General features: G+C 33.4%; 2 protein-coding genes across 5 annotated transcripts in view; one reads left to right on the forward strand and one right to left on the reverse strand.

Moving 5' to 3' along the window:
• CEP85L (centrosomal protein 85 like) overlaps window positions 1-14377 on the reverse strand; it is a 193246-nt gene that overhangs the window by 87276 nt on the left and 91593 nt on the right. The gene's annotated exons all lie outside the window — the stretch shown is intronic.
• On the forward strand, window positions 861-14314 carry PLN (phospholamban). The gene is made up of 2 exons (XM_004044599.5): window positions 861-1002; window positions 11415-14314. Exon 2 carries the CDS (start codon window positions 11512-11514, stop codon window positions 11668-11670), a length of 159 nt encoding a protein of 52 aa, XP_004044647.1. The 5' UTR covers window positions 861-1002; window positions 11415-11511; the 3' UTR covers window positions 11671-14314.

Below are 14377 nucleotides of genomic sequence, written 5' to 3' on the forward strand. Positions count from 1 at the left end.
TTCAAAAACATTACAAAACTTAAATTTCAACACATCAAACCTATAAAGCCTCATTAACTGAGATGTAATTGATTTGGAATCTGTAATTATTTCTTTTTTGCTATAAAGTTGCCCTTAATACTGCATCAGTTTATTAAAAATTTGGTAAGATTGTGTAATAATTTAGTGCAATTGTTTTTAAAAAATCTTAAATACTTAAAGTAGCATATTGCTATTTTGGGGGGGGTTGTATGTATCAGTTTAAATGTAAGTATTACTATTCACAAATATATTGTTAAACTGCTAATTGAAGAAAACACAAATGAATTAAATACATTTATTAGTTCTTTAACTGTAAGATAAAAACAATTTTTTAAAACGAAAAGCAATTAGCCTGATTTTCTCATACTCCTTCTCCCATACACACAAGAACAAGAACAAAATAAGAAAACAGGTATAAAATTTTATTGTGTAAAAATATTTCACTTTCACTAAAAGCTAACATTATGAAGACACGTATTAAAGCAACAGCAGCAAGAATTCAATGAAAGTTGTTTTGCTTATACCTGTGTTTATTTTTCTCATAATTAAAATTCCTGCAGTAACTATTTTAGCTCTTCAACATCTTCACCATTAATATTCAATTATCTCTAAGCCTGAAGATGCATGTATCTTTAACAAAAGCTTTCCACCACCTCAAGTTTACTTACTTTTTTCATTTATCTACCATATACTGTTTTAAATTAAAAACAAAAGATGAAGCACAAAGTGTTAATGACTTTTCCATACCTAAAGTAAGAAGTTCTAAAGTTTGGTTGTGATAAGACTGAGACTGTGGCTAACCAATCGAAACTTCAGAATTCCTATGTGACATCATAAGACCTCCCTAGAACACTTTTTCTCCTCCACCTACTGCAACTGTTCCCATAAACTGGGTGACAGAGTCAGAAAACTCCCCAGCTAAACACCCGTAAGACTTCATACAACACAATACTCTATATTGTGATGATCACAGCAGCCAAGGTAAGAAACAGATTTCGCTGACTTTGGTAATTCTTACTTTCTATAATTCTTAATTCCTATAATTTCTATAATCTGAACTTTTAAAATGAGTTAATTTTATGAATATCAGTTCAAACTTAGGCAATAAAATGACATGACAAAGTGCTTAAATTTATAAATGCTTATCCATTTAGTGACAGGAAAAATGAGACAACTTTGAAATGAAAAAGGTCATATTCATCTTTGATCCTGGTTACTGGTTTGTCATTTAAATTTAACTTTCACTTTTATTTTGCTTTTCAAATGTGAATTTCTGCCAATTAAAAAAATCTTCCAATTATGTTACCATATTTGGTAGTAGTGGTTAATTTCTCCATGCAAAAACAATGACTTAATTTTGTTATTTATTGCTCTGCTGAGAAACAGTGCAGAACTGAGCTATTTACATCTGAACTAATACGAATAGTCATTTGACTACAACATGCACATTATCAGCATGCCTATTCCAATATTATCATAATTTCATACAGTGAATAATAATGAAATGGAGTTTAAGAATATATAATACAAGCTACTTTTAAAGTGCCCTTGAGGATGTTTCCCCTCTAAAGTCCAGTCAACTTTTAACAAACATTTCTAAAAAATTCCATGCTATTAATAAATTGAGTTACTGATATTAAATTCAATATTGTATCACAAAGAAGTTTAGAAATTTTAAAACAATGTTCACAAACACATAAAAATCTGACGTTAGAGAATAATTTGACACTTTAAAAAGTTATTTTGACACACGAATATTCTTAAGTATCTTATTTTCACACAAATTTGATTAAATGGATTTCTGCCTATTAATGCCTATAGTTTTGTCAAGTTATTATCCTCCAGTGGTACTCCATTTCCTCTCTCGGATTTAGAAAGAAAGGAAAAAATAAAATAAATGCCAGGAATGGAGATGCCACAATCAATTTTATGACTTCTGTTTGAATTCTACCCTATTCTTTATGTTACAATCCTCAATTTAGTAAATGAAACGTTTCCTCATTCTTAGATCTCTGTCAGGGCATACAGAAAATTACATATATTTTATTTATTTTGATTTTCATATTTCATATATATGTTAAAATAAAATTTATCTCTAAAATTCTAAATTCCTATGACAAATGTTAATTCTATTCCTCACTACAAATAAGAACTTTGTAACTCCGTAAGCAGCTTTCCTTAAGACATACAAAAACATAATTTTTGTCTACCACTGAGGTATCCTAATTGTGTCTCCATATCTCTATACTCATATTTTTCCTTTGATATTACATAAAAGTCATTCAGTGTAGGTGTCTTATATGTTATTTGTGCATTTTTATTCAAATATCTATCAAATTACATTCTCACATTTCAAATTGGGTGTTCACGAGTTATTTTATTGTATCAGAATTTTGCTATATCACATATTGCTCTAAAAAGTACACATACTTCTGGATAGAGCAGAAATTATATTAAACTTACCCTTAGCTCACTAGTATGTCTCAGTTAACAGAAATTACAGTTACAGAGACTGTTAAAATTTCAAATATAATGTGGTAGTACCATACATTGTGTCCCAACTAGTTCATCTATACCTTAAGGTGCAAGTTAAGTATTGTCTTTGTTTATGAAGACATGTGGTTTCAAAGTAAGTGCTAAAAAAAGTGTTAGATGAAATCAAATGGAAAAAATATGAAAGATGTTTAAATTAAGAAGCATTAAGTTTTAAAAACACATGAAAGAGCCAGAGTACTTGCTTTACTAAAAGGCGTGACAGCACTATCATTTCCTAAAACTCAAATATCAAATCCATTTTATTTGTATGTTAGTAGGCATAAAGGAAAATAATCACATTTGGGTATATAATCATATCTTTAATTAGTGAGATTAAGAAACAACAAGAAAATATTGCATAAATACAATAGTTTCAGAAAATTTTAATGTATTTTAATGTTTTAATGTACTCATTACACATGTACACTAAATTATGTAATATATTAAATTTTTAATTAAAAAACTTAAAGTCTAGTTACCTCTCCAAATTAGACAATATATTACCAATCCCAGAAATGAGGAGGGCCAATGAACACTTCTTTTTTATTCTTAAAGAGTAATTTCCTAATATACTCGTGTACACAAATATTTCATTTGGTCCTCTTAATTATATATTTGATACTGCATCCCTATTCTACAATTTAGGAAAGATGCAAAAAGGTGAACTGCTCAAGATCACAGAACTAAGAAAACAGGGAAACCTTGGCAGAAGTTTAGGTTTTGTCACTAAGCCACATGCACATCCTCTATATACTGATCAGCATGGCTTAAAGTAAATCATGACACTGACAAACAAAATTTGAAAGCCCCCAAATACTGTAAATGATATTCTAAAAGGCAAAAGGCAAATTCAGAGAATACAAACTTCTATTTTAATTAAAAGCCATTCCACTCCATTTAAATTCAATTTATGCATAGCATTACATTCTTAATAGTCTAAATTATATTCTACTGATCATTTTCAAAACCAGAAATACACAAAAATTACAGATGTCCTTATTTATTAAGCAATACCTCCTGGAAGGCAAAATTCAAACTAACTGCACAGACTTTAAAAAAAAAAACACACCCCAATCAATCAAAGTTTCCTTTTATTTGTTTCATTGCTAAAATACTCATGCCTTCAATTCATCTGATACCTAAAATCCAAGTTAACATCTCCTCAAAACTTTCACAAAAATCACATTTCGATACTTTATTCTAGGTTCCCTAGAATCAAGTAGTCTCTTTGAACAATTTCAAAGTTCTTACCCAGAGTAATTCTGAAGCATGTGTTACCAAATAAACACATGAAAATGAAGCCTGGATGTACAGCATACTCATAGTCAACTGAGGACCTCTAGTGCCTTTGAAAAGGTACTCCATCTTTAGTTTTCAACCCCCATCCCCCGCCCAAAAAAAAAAGGTTGACTAACTCACTCACATTATTAGTGGGAATATTTATTAAGTGGCATTCATTTTTCCTTAAGACTTTCTCAATACTACCTCCCCATATTCTCTTCCCCCAGAAAAGATTCTGAAGTTCCAACTCCTACAGGGTTAAGAAGAATATTTTACTTGTAAATACACTTGTAAAGCATTGTTTCAATATTTAAAAAACAATAATGAAGGCAAAACTACAGACAATATAGCAACAGCAATAAGCTAAATTGTCAATTTTAGAGAGAAAAATATCTCTTTGCTGTTGTTTAATGAATTCTCCTCAAGACAGAGCTTTAACATGAGGAGCACTTCATTATGGGTCAATTTAGGAATGAGAATATATTGATTTTTATGCATATACAATTATTTTCATAACCAGACAGAAGCAGCTTGAAGATTCTTTCAAACAGCCAGTCTGAACCAACAAAGCTCTGGAATGTTGCTACCACAAAGTAACTTCAAATAGAATGTCCAAGTTTAGTATTAGGCAATCTCAAAAGGAAAATGACTCCACTGGAGTGAACTTTTGTAAGCCAACAGATTCATCGTAAATCTAATGATGAACTGTCCTAATTTATTACCACAAGTCCAAAAAAGGGTATATACACATTCACTTATGGCTTATCAGTGGAAATGTCAGAAAGTAGTAGAAAAATAAAATAAAATTCCAAACAATCCAAATATAGACAAGTCCTGTTTATTCAATCTATAGAAAATTCTAATCTTCTAAACCAATTAGATGGAAAAAACATCCTAGAGTATACCAGACTGTAGCCTTAGATATTACTTGAACTCAGTTTAATAAAGTATTTCTTCAGTACTCCCATGTTTACTAAAAGAATAAACAAAAATAAAAGGAGAAAAGCAAAATTCTAAATTCTACAAACATAAAGAATCCCAGGAATTTATTATTTCAGCAAAAGGAATACCACCAAAAATACTGAAGTTGGAGAAGTTCTGCAAGAAGTGAACATGCTTGAAGTATAGATGGAGATTAATGCTCAGCATATACAACATCATTAAAGTATCAATTGTCTAGCAAGTCATAAAGCAGGCCACCAAAAGTTTTCAGAAGACTATTGAGGTTCCTTCTGCACAAGAATGCATCTGATATTACATTGCTAAAACAGGACTCACTGCAGACAAAGTAAGGACTCCTGAAGGAGTTGATATATAGTAGCTTCCACCAAACATGTTGCCTAACATGGTATATGACATTAGTCAAAAGATTAGAGTTGCCTAATGGCTTTTCTATTTCCTTCTTCCACCTCAAAAAAAAACCAGAATACCATCTTGAATTTGATTTTTTTTTTAAATTTCCAGCGTTACTTTTCTTGAGGAAAGGATGACAACCAAAGGATTTATAAATCCCACAAAGAATAGTAAAGAATTCTTTATTTTTATTCTTCTCATTCCCCTAAAAAGTAGAGTAATCATGGATCCACAGACATAAGATACTCTGTGGATACTTTCCTGCCTCTGACATGTAACTCAAGAGACAGGAGTCTGGCATTTCTACACCCAAACTCCTAACAAGCACATTTCATGTTTTCAATACTCTTGATTCTAGGGCCTAGAAGACAATTTGATTTTAAAATTCATCTATAAATGAATACCACTCTTGTGTCAAAACAACCAATTTATATATATTGTCATTCTTTTAATAAAAGGGTGGAGAGTAGCTTCAGTTTCCATGGTTGTTTAGGCCATATACAAGTTCAGAAAATCCCAAAACTATTTATGATTAGACTAACAGAATGCTCTAAAAAGATCAGATAACATGAAAATAAAACTAAACTATTTTTGTATGCTTTCCATCGAAAAATTACTGTATTAAACAGCTTAGCTGTTAAGAAATTTTTTTTTTTAAAAAAAAGGAAACTCATACAGTGGTTGTCAGTGCAGAGAAGAGAATGATAAACATCTGACAACCATGCCATAAATTATAATGTAGTAAAGGTCACAGACAACTCCAAAAATAGGATTCTGCTGTTCCCACAACAAAGGTTTTCAATTCTCAACGCATGACAGGAAGCCCCATCTTCTATGGATAAAATCTGGCCTAATTATCATCATACAAATGTTGGTATTCAGCAGAACTGGGATTCCACACATTTCAGATGATAACTGTAAAAAATTGAGCCCAATAAATTAAATGTATATCATTAACATTTTAGCATGTAAAGCAGATTTGTTTTAAGTTTAGGCATAAAATCATAAAGTAGTTACAAATAACTTTAGGATTACGGCATATTTCTAAATCTGACAAGAAACAGGATACTATTTTTGGTCATCTCCTTTACACCCAATTTGTTTCCAGAAACAAACTCTTCTTTTTCAATAACAGTTAGCTGTTGTAGGATTATAAGATCATCTTTAAAGTATGTTAACTATGCTTTAAACAGTAAAGAGCTCATCTCTTTAGGGCATATCTCTGTATTTCACAAATACTAAAAACCCATTTATACAAAGCCTAGTTCAGGTTAATACTGTGTTAATCAGGTAACCATTAATTTAGGTGAATCCTCTAAGCCTCATTTTTCTCATCTGTGATAGAAAGAGACTTGAGGAAAATATTAGAGCTTACATGTTCAACTAACAAATTGTTATTAGAACTAGTTAATCTGTCAATCACAGCATTATTTTTAAAATTTTTTAACTTATTATTAAAAATGAGGGCCAGGCATGGTGATTCACACTTGTAATCCCAGGAATTACCTGAGCTCAGGAGTTTGAGACCAGCCTGTGCAGCACAGTGAAACCCTGTCCCTACCAAAAATACAAAAATTAGCCAGGCATGGTGGCGCACACCTGCGGTCTCAGCTACTCAGGAGGCTGAGGCAGGGAGATCACTAGAGCCTGGGAAGTTGAGGTGCAGTGAGCCACGATTGCACAACTGCACTCCAGCCTGGGTGACAGAGCAAGACCCTGTCGGTCATTCATTCATCCATTCATAAAAACAATGAATTAATTAAAAATGAGATGGGGTCTCATTATGTTGCCCAAGCTGGTCTCGAACTCCTGGGCTCAAACGTTTGTCCCATCTAGGCCTTCCAAAGTGTTGGAATTATAGATGTGAGCCACCATGCCCTGCCCACCGCATTATTTTTAATTAACAATTTTCTAATAGTTGTAGTCATAAAAATCCCTTATTTAACTTTAGTGATTTATTGAAGCATACCAATTATGCACTAAGTACTAGGATACTAAATGAACACACAGTTTCTTTACTTCAGAAACTATCAGTCTAGCTGGGGATACAAACATGTAAATTGAAATTGTGCTATAATCTGACAGATATCCTCATATAGACAACACTAAAGCCCTATTAAAAACCAGTAGAGGTGACAACCAATTCCACCTTAATAACTAATGAAAGGTTTCACTAGGAAGTGATATTTAAACTGAACCTTAAGAATCAACTGAAGCTTGCATGACAGACAATCAAAAGGTGGAGAATGCATTCCAGGCAGAGATAGAACAACATGTGCAAAGAACAAAATCACAAAAGGGAATGGAGTATTTATGGAAAGGTGACATGTTTCATGTGACTGAAGTACAAATTACCAGTGTCAACGTAGGGGATGACTCCTGTATATGCTTCATGATAAACTCCTGGCCAACTCCCTCCTTTCCCTTGTCTCAAAATAATTTTTTAAATTTCTGACCTTTTAAGACCACTTAAGCCCAAAAACCTCATAAAACCATATGTTCAAATAGGAATTACCAAGTCTAATTATTATTCCTTTCTTAACTGTATTCTGCTACACATCTTCATAAAAGGTGACTACTCGGCCAGGCACAGTGGCTCACGCCTGCAATCCCAGCACTTTGGGAGGCCGAGGCGGGTGGATCACGAGGTCGGGAGATCGAGACCATCCTGGCTAACACGGTGAAACCCCATCTCTACTAAAAACACAAAAAAATCAGTCAGGCATGGTGGCAGGCACCTGTAGTCCCAGCTACTCGGGAGGCTAAGGCAGGAGAATGGCGTGAACCCGGGAGGTGGAGCTTGCAGTGAGCCGAGATCGTGCCACTGCACTCCAGCCTGGGCAACACAGCAAGACTCTGTCTCAAAAAAAAAAAAAAAAAAGTGACTACTCAAATATAAATAAAATCTTCCCATAATTTTCCAATCCACTAGATCTACAATAAGCAAATATCAACATAAGCAACTTAAAGGATGAATCTCAATAAAGAACAAAAGAAAATCTATTTATATTTTACCTGAAGAATTCAAACAAAAGTCATTAAATATATGTCAAGTTTAAGCTGCTATGTTCCTTATTTTTAACTTTTGTTTTAAGTTTGGGGGTATGTGTGAAGGTTTGTTACACAGGTAAACACATGTCATGGGGAGCTTGTTGTATGTATTACTTCATCATCCCGTTATTAAGCCCAGTACCCAACAGTTTTCTGCTCCTCTGCCTCCTCCCATCCTCCCCGCTCAAGTAGACCCCAGCATCTGTTGTTTCCTTCTTTGTGTTCATAAGTTCTTATCATCTTGCTCCCACCTGTAAGTGAGAACCTGTGGTATTTGGTTTTCTTTTCCTATGTTAGTTTGCTAGGGATAATGACCTCCAGCTCCATCCATGTTCCCGCAAAAGACATGATATCATTCTTTTTTATGGCTGCATAGTATTGCATAGTGTATATGTACCACATTTTCTTTATCCAGTCTGTCACTGATGAGCACTTAGGCCGGTTCATGTCTTTGCTATTGTGAATAGTGCTGCAATGAATATTCATGGGTGTATGTCTTTACGGCAGAAAGATTTATACTCCTCTGGATATATACCCAGTAATGGGATTGTTGGGTCGAATGGTAGTTCTGCTTTTATAAGCTGCTATTTTCTAAGTAGAAGTGTTATAGACAACCTAAATAACAGCCTTTAGCCACCTGTTTAGACAATGAAGAATATATGCTAGAAAAATACAGGTTGTTAATAACTCTTTAAGGAAAGAAAATTTGATAGAAGTTGAGTGTTTGGAACTCCTTGCTACAGACCAATATTATGAAGGGGGACAGAGTCTCAAGCCAAAAATGCCCAGTCTACTATACAATTCAGAATATAATAGACCCAAGTTGAACACTACAGAATCTAAACACCATAAACCATATGGTTTCTTTGTCAAAGTAAATGCCGGGTTCTAACTAGTCATGCCTGATACTTACCTTCCCCTTTGCCATTCTTTCAGCACTTCCTTCTGCTCCCTTCAGCACTTTCCTCTCTCAGGAATGGGCTAACAGGTTGAGATGGGCTTTTATGGGATGTATAAAAGGACTTAGGAGAAAATAAAATCTGATACCTGGGGTAAGGTAGTAATATGTTGATTAACAATAATATATCAACAAATGTTAACAGTCACTATGTCTGGCAGTTAATTATTGACTTTTTTTCTCCGTTTTTCATTTTTCTTATTTCAAAATTGACACAGAAGTATACTGATTGAAAACAAAATGTCCCCAAGTGTTAATAACGATTATCTCTGGACAGTTAATACAGTTAATTTTCAGTCTATATATAATTTTTCTGTAATGACATGTAAATTCTTATTTTATTAATCATCAAATTATAGGCCCCACAGGCAGCAATAGCTTGTGGGATCTCTGAAAGAAGGCATGATGGAAACTACTACTATTAAGTAGAAGTCTGTAAATAGGATATGTCTGTGGTAGTGAGATAATAATTACTATGTGTTCCAAGCTTGACAGTCTTCAGTACTTAACATCAAATCTTATTAAAATGTTACTTAAGATAACATTCTATAAAACTATAAAATCATAAAAAGGAATAACAATTTAAATATATATTTTTGGTAAAACACTTCCCATTTAACACTATTTTATTTTGGATTAAAATTAAGATCCAGGGAACAATTTGTTGTATGCATTTCCTTTTTATGAGATTGGCTCTGGAGCTATTAATACAGTGACTGATCAAACCAATTACATCTACAGAGTAACAGATTTAAAGAAACTATATGTTAGAACTTTTACCCAAAAGAATAACCCAAAACAAGCTGTACCTTAAACCAAATACAGCAGGTCCTCAAATAACATCATTTCTTTCTATGTCATTTTGTTATAACATTTAAGTATGTGTGGGGCTTGCATATTCTCCCCACATCTGTGGGATTCTGGTTTCCTCCCATATCCCAAAACAGTGCACATTAGGTTCACTGGCATGTTTAAGTTGTCCTGGGTTGAGTGTGAGTGTGTACATGAGTGTATCCTGTGATGGAGTGGCCTCCTATCCAAGGTGGGTTCCTCCCTCCTTGAGCTGCTGGGATTGGCTCCAGCCACCAGCACCCCAAACCAGAATAAGAGGTTTGAAAAATGAATTAATGGATGAATACAAATTATTATCAAATAAAAACTGGTAAAGTCTAGGGTGATCATACAAATGCATGACAATAAACGCTATGGCACAAAAGCACTCAGAGATCCCACCGTATTTGAATTGTTTTTGATCTGCATGGAGCTGGATGTGCTCCTGACATTTTCATTTCTCAAACATGATTCCATGTTTTTAATTGACCACCACAACCACTGTTACTCACTGATTCACCAAATACTGGGTAATTATCTTTGTTGGCTTTTTTTTTTTTTTTCCTGAGACAGAGTTTTGCTCTGTCACCCAGGCTGGAGTACAGTGGCATGATCTGGGCTCAATGTAACCCCTGCCTCCTGAGCTCCAGCGATCCTCCCGAGTAGCTAGGATTACAGGCACATGCCACCAGCCTAGCTAATTTTTATATTTTTAGTAGAGACAGGGTTTCACCATGTTGGCCAGGCTGGTCTCAAACTCCTGACCTCAGGGGAACTGCCCGCCTTGGCCTCCCAAAGTGCTGGGATTACAGGCATGAGCCACTGCACCTGGCCTATCTGGTTTTTATTAATCTTTCTTAAATGTATACATAGTTCATATTTCTCTCAACGTTTAATATTAGAAGTGTTTGGGGTCTTTATTGAGAAGTTTGGTGATGTTTTTGTGACCAGAAATATGCTATAGGAACTTAACTCTTGTTTACATCAATCAGCCTAGGGTAAAAATGGTTTTGTTATATGTTGTTTTGCGTAAAGTCATGGTTTCCAGGAACTTATGGATGACACTGAGGATTACTCCAATACTTGTAGTAAATTTGGGAGAAAAAGGCAAAGACTAAAGTTACTACTCCTAACACAAATGAGACGGTCATGGTGTGCCCCATCAAAAAAGGAGAGAAAGAGAGACAGACACATAGAAACACATGCACATACACACACACACACACACACACACACACAGAGAGAGAAAGAGAGAGACTATAGAAACATGATGTTATAAATAACAACAGTGCTGAGGAAGATGAATTAGTGCAAAATTGTATATTTTGTTCTGAGGATAGGTTACATATATGATTCTAATCCATTTATTATTTTTACATTCCAGGCTACCTAAAAGAAGACAGTTATCTCATATTTGGCTGCCAGCTTTTTATCTTTCTCTCGACCACTTAAAACTTCAGACTTCCTCTCCTGCTGGTATCATGGAGAAAGTCCAACACCTCACTCGCTCAGCTATAAGAAGAGCCTCAACCATTGAAATGCCTCAACAAGCACGTCAAAAGCTACAGAATCTATTTATCAATTTCTGTCTCATCTTAATATGTCTCTTGCTGATCTGTATCATCGTGATGCTTCTCTGAAGTTCTGCTACAACCTCTAGATCTGCAGCTTGCCACATCAGCTTAAAATCTGTCATCCCATGCAGACAGGAAAACAATATTGTATAACAGACCACTTCCTGAGTAGAAGAGTTTCTTTGTGAAAAGGTCAAGATTAAGACTAAAACTTATTGTTACCATATGTATTCATCTGTTGGATCTTGTAAACATGAAAAGGGCTTTATTTTCAAAAATTAACTTCAAAATAAGTGTATAAAATGCAACTGTTGATTTCCTCAACATGGCTCACAAATTTCTATCCCAAATCTTTTCTGAAGATGAAGAGTTTAGTTTTAAAACTGCACTGCCAACAAGTTCACTTCATATATAAAGCATTATTTTTACTCTTTTGAGGTGAATATAATTTATATTACACTGTAAAAGCTTCTTTAATACCAAGTATTTTTCAGGTCTTCACCAAATATCAAAGTAATAACACAAATGAAGTGTCATTATTCAAAATAGTCCACTGACTCCTCACATCTATTATCTTATTATAAAGAACTATTTGTAGTTAACTATCAGAATCTACATTCTAAAACAGAAATTGTATTTTTTCTATGCCACATTAACATCTTTTAAAGTTGATGAGAATCAAGTATGGAAAAGTAAGGCCATACTCTTACATAATAAAATTCCTCTTAAGTAATTTTTTCAAAGAATCACAGAATTCTAGTACATGTAGGTAAATCATAAATCTGTTCTAAGACATATGATCAACAGATGAGAACTGGTGGTTAATATGTGACAGTGAGATTAGTCATATCACTAATATACTAACAGAACAGAATCTAATCTTCATTTAAGGCACTGTAGTGAATTATCTGAGCTAGAGTTACCTAGCTTACCATACTATATCTTTGGAATCATGAAACCTTAAGACTTCAGAATGATTTTACAGGTTTTCTTCCATTCCAACCTAACATCCAATGCAGGCAAGGAAAATAAAAGATTTCCAGTGACAGAAAAATATATTATCTCAAGTATTTTTAAAAAATATATGAATTCTCTCTCCAAATATTAACTAATTATTAGATTATATTTTGAAATGAACTTGTTGGCCCATCTATTACATCTACAGCTGACCCTTGAACATGGGGGTTAGGGGAGCTGACAATTCGTGGGTCCGCAAAATCTTAACTACCTAATAGCCTACTATTGACCATAAACCTTACTGATAACATAAACAGTAAATTAACACATATTTTGCGTGTTATATGTATTATACACTATATTCCTACAATAAAGTAAGCTAGAGAAAATGTTATTTAGAAAATCATAAGAAAGAGAAAATATATTTACTATTCATTAAATGGAAGTGGGTCAACATAAAAGTCTTCATTCTCATTGTCTTCACATTGAGTAGGCAGAGGAGGAGAAAGATGGGGAGGAAGAGAAGGCGTTGGTCTTGCAGTCTTGTCTTAGGGGTGTGGGGAGTGGGGGAAAAGAATATTCATGTGTAAGTGGACCCTTGCAATTCAAGCCCTTGTTGTTCAAGGGTCAACTGTAATAGGATATAGCTATTTTTCTTCCTCTATCAACCAAATGGTAAGCATCTATTTTGTAGTCCACTCTACTGAGCTAAATTATAGATCCAGCTATGCTATTTATAATTATTTTCTTGATGAATAAATTTTCAATTTCTCCTCTGACCATTTCAGAACATCTTCCAATAACTCATAAAACAACTGGAGTAAAATTTAGTGCTGGAAAATATATTCACCAAACTTTGGTAATTTAAGTTGACTAAAGTTTAAAATTAAGTCTAAAATAGTTTACACCTATACTGCATAATCCAAAAATTTTAATTTCAGTTGAAGACATGTTACTAATGTAACTATTATTAAAAGAGTAGAGGATGTGTAATTAACCATATCTTCTAAAACATGGTTACTAAAAGAATATGTAACATCAATATTGACCTTGGTTTCTTACACAAGTGTTGCTAACTCAATAGTGAAGGAGACACTATTAAATTTTCTGAACCCATGAGAGATACTAGAGATGGGGAGTGGAAAGTGTTTGGTTCAGGGATATCTGAAGAACAGAAGGGCTGAAATTTCTTAAGTGACGCCTCATCTACAAGCTGGAAATTCCTAAAAACAAGTAGAAAGCTTATAAACAACAGGTGATACACTCGCCTCACTGGTTTTAGTAAATTACCAATACAGAAAGTATCCCTAGTCTTAAAAACAAGTGGAAAATTTGAACTGATTAGTCATATTCCTTTGATTACACTGTTTGTTACAATATTTTTCTCAGTAAACAGAAATAACTAATTTTTTTGTTCTTCATTCTTTGATAGAAATTAAAATTTTATTCTGTGAGGATTACAGAATACTATACTATAACTCAAATTATAAAGTAGAATAAACTCTTTAAATAATTATTCTTCATCATAAAGTGTAAAGAATAAGATATAAGAAAACAATTTATTTTTAAAATTTAATATACTAAATGCTCAAATATGTTCTACTATAGAATAAGTTCTTATCTTAATTTACAGGGTGCTAAAAACAATTTTAAAATGCTTAATGTTGCCTTTTATATTTTAATTGATAAGAACATATATTTGTTTAATGCAAATCAGAATCACTATATTAAAATGAATGTTCTTGAAAACTCAGTGGGGCTGCTCTATAATACACTTACAATTGATACTAACGATAAAACATTCTAATTATAGTTT

The sequence above is a fragment of the Gorilla gorilla genome, chromosome 5 (genome assembly GCF_029281585.2).
Source record: "Gorilla gorilla gorilla isolate KB3781 chromosome 5, NHGRI_mGorGor1-v2.1_pri, whole genome shotgun sequence".
NCBI classification, from domain to species: domain Eukaryota; kingdom Metazoa; phylum Chordata; class Mammalia; order Primates; family Hominidae; genus Gorilla; species Gorilla gorilla.

Coding starts and splice junctions, on each gene's coding strand:
- PLN (XM_004044599.5), top strand. CDS start 11,512: ATGGAGAAAGTCCAACACCTCACTCGCTCAGCTATAAGAAGAGCCTCA.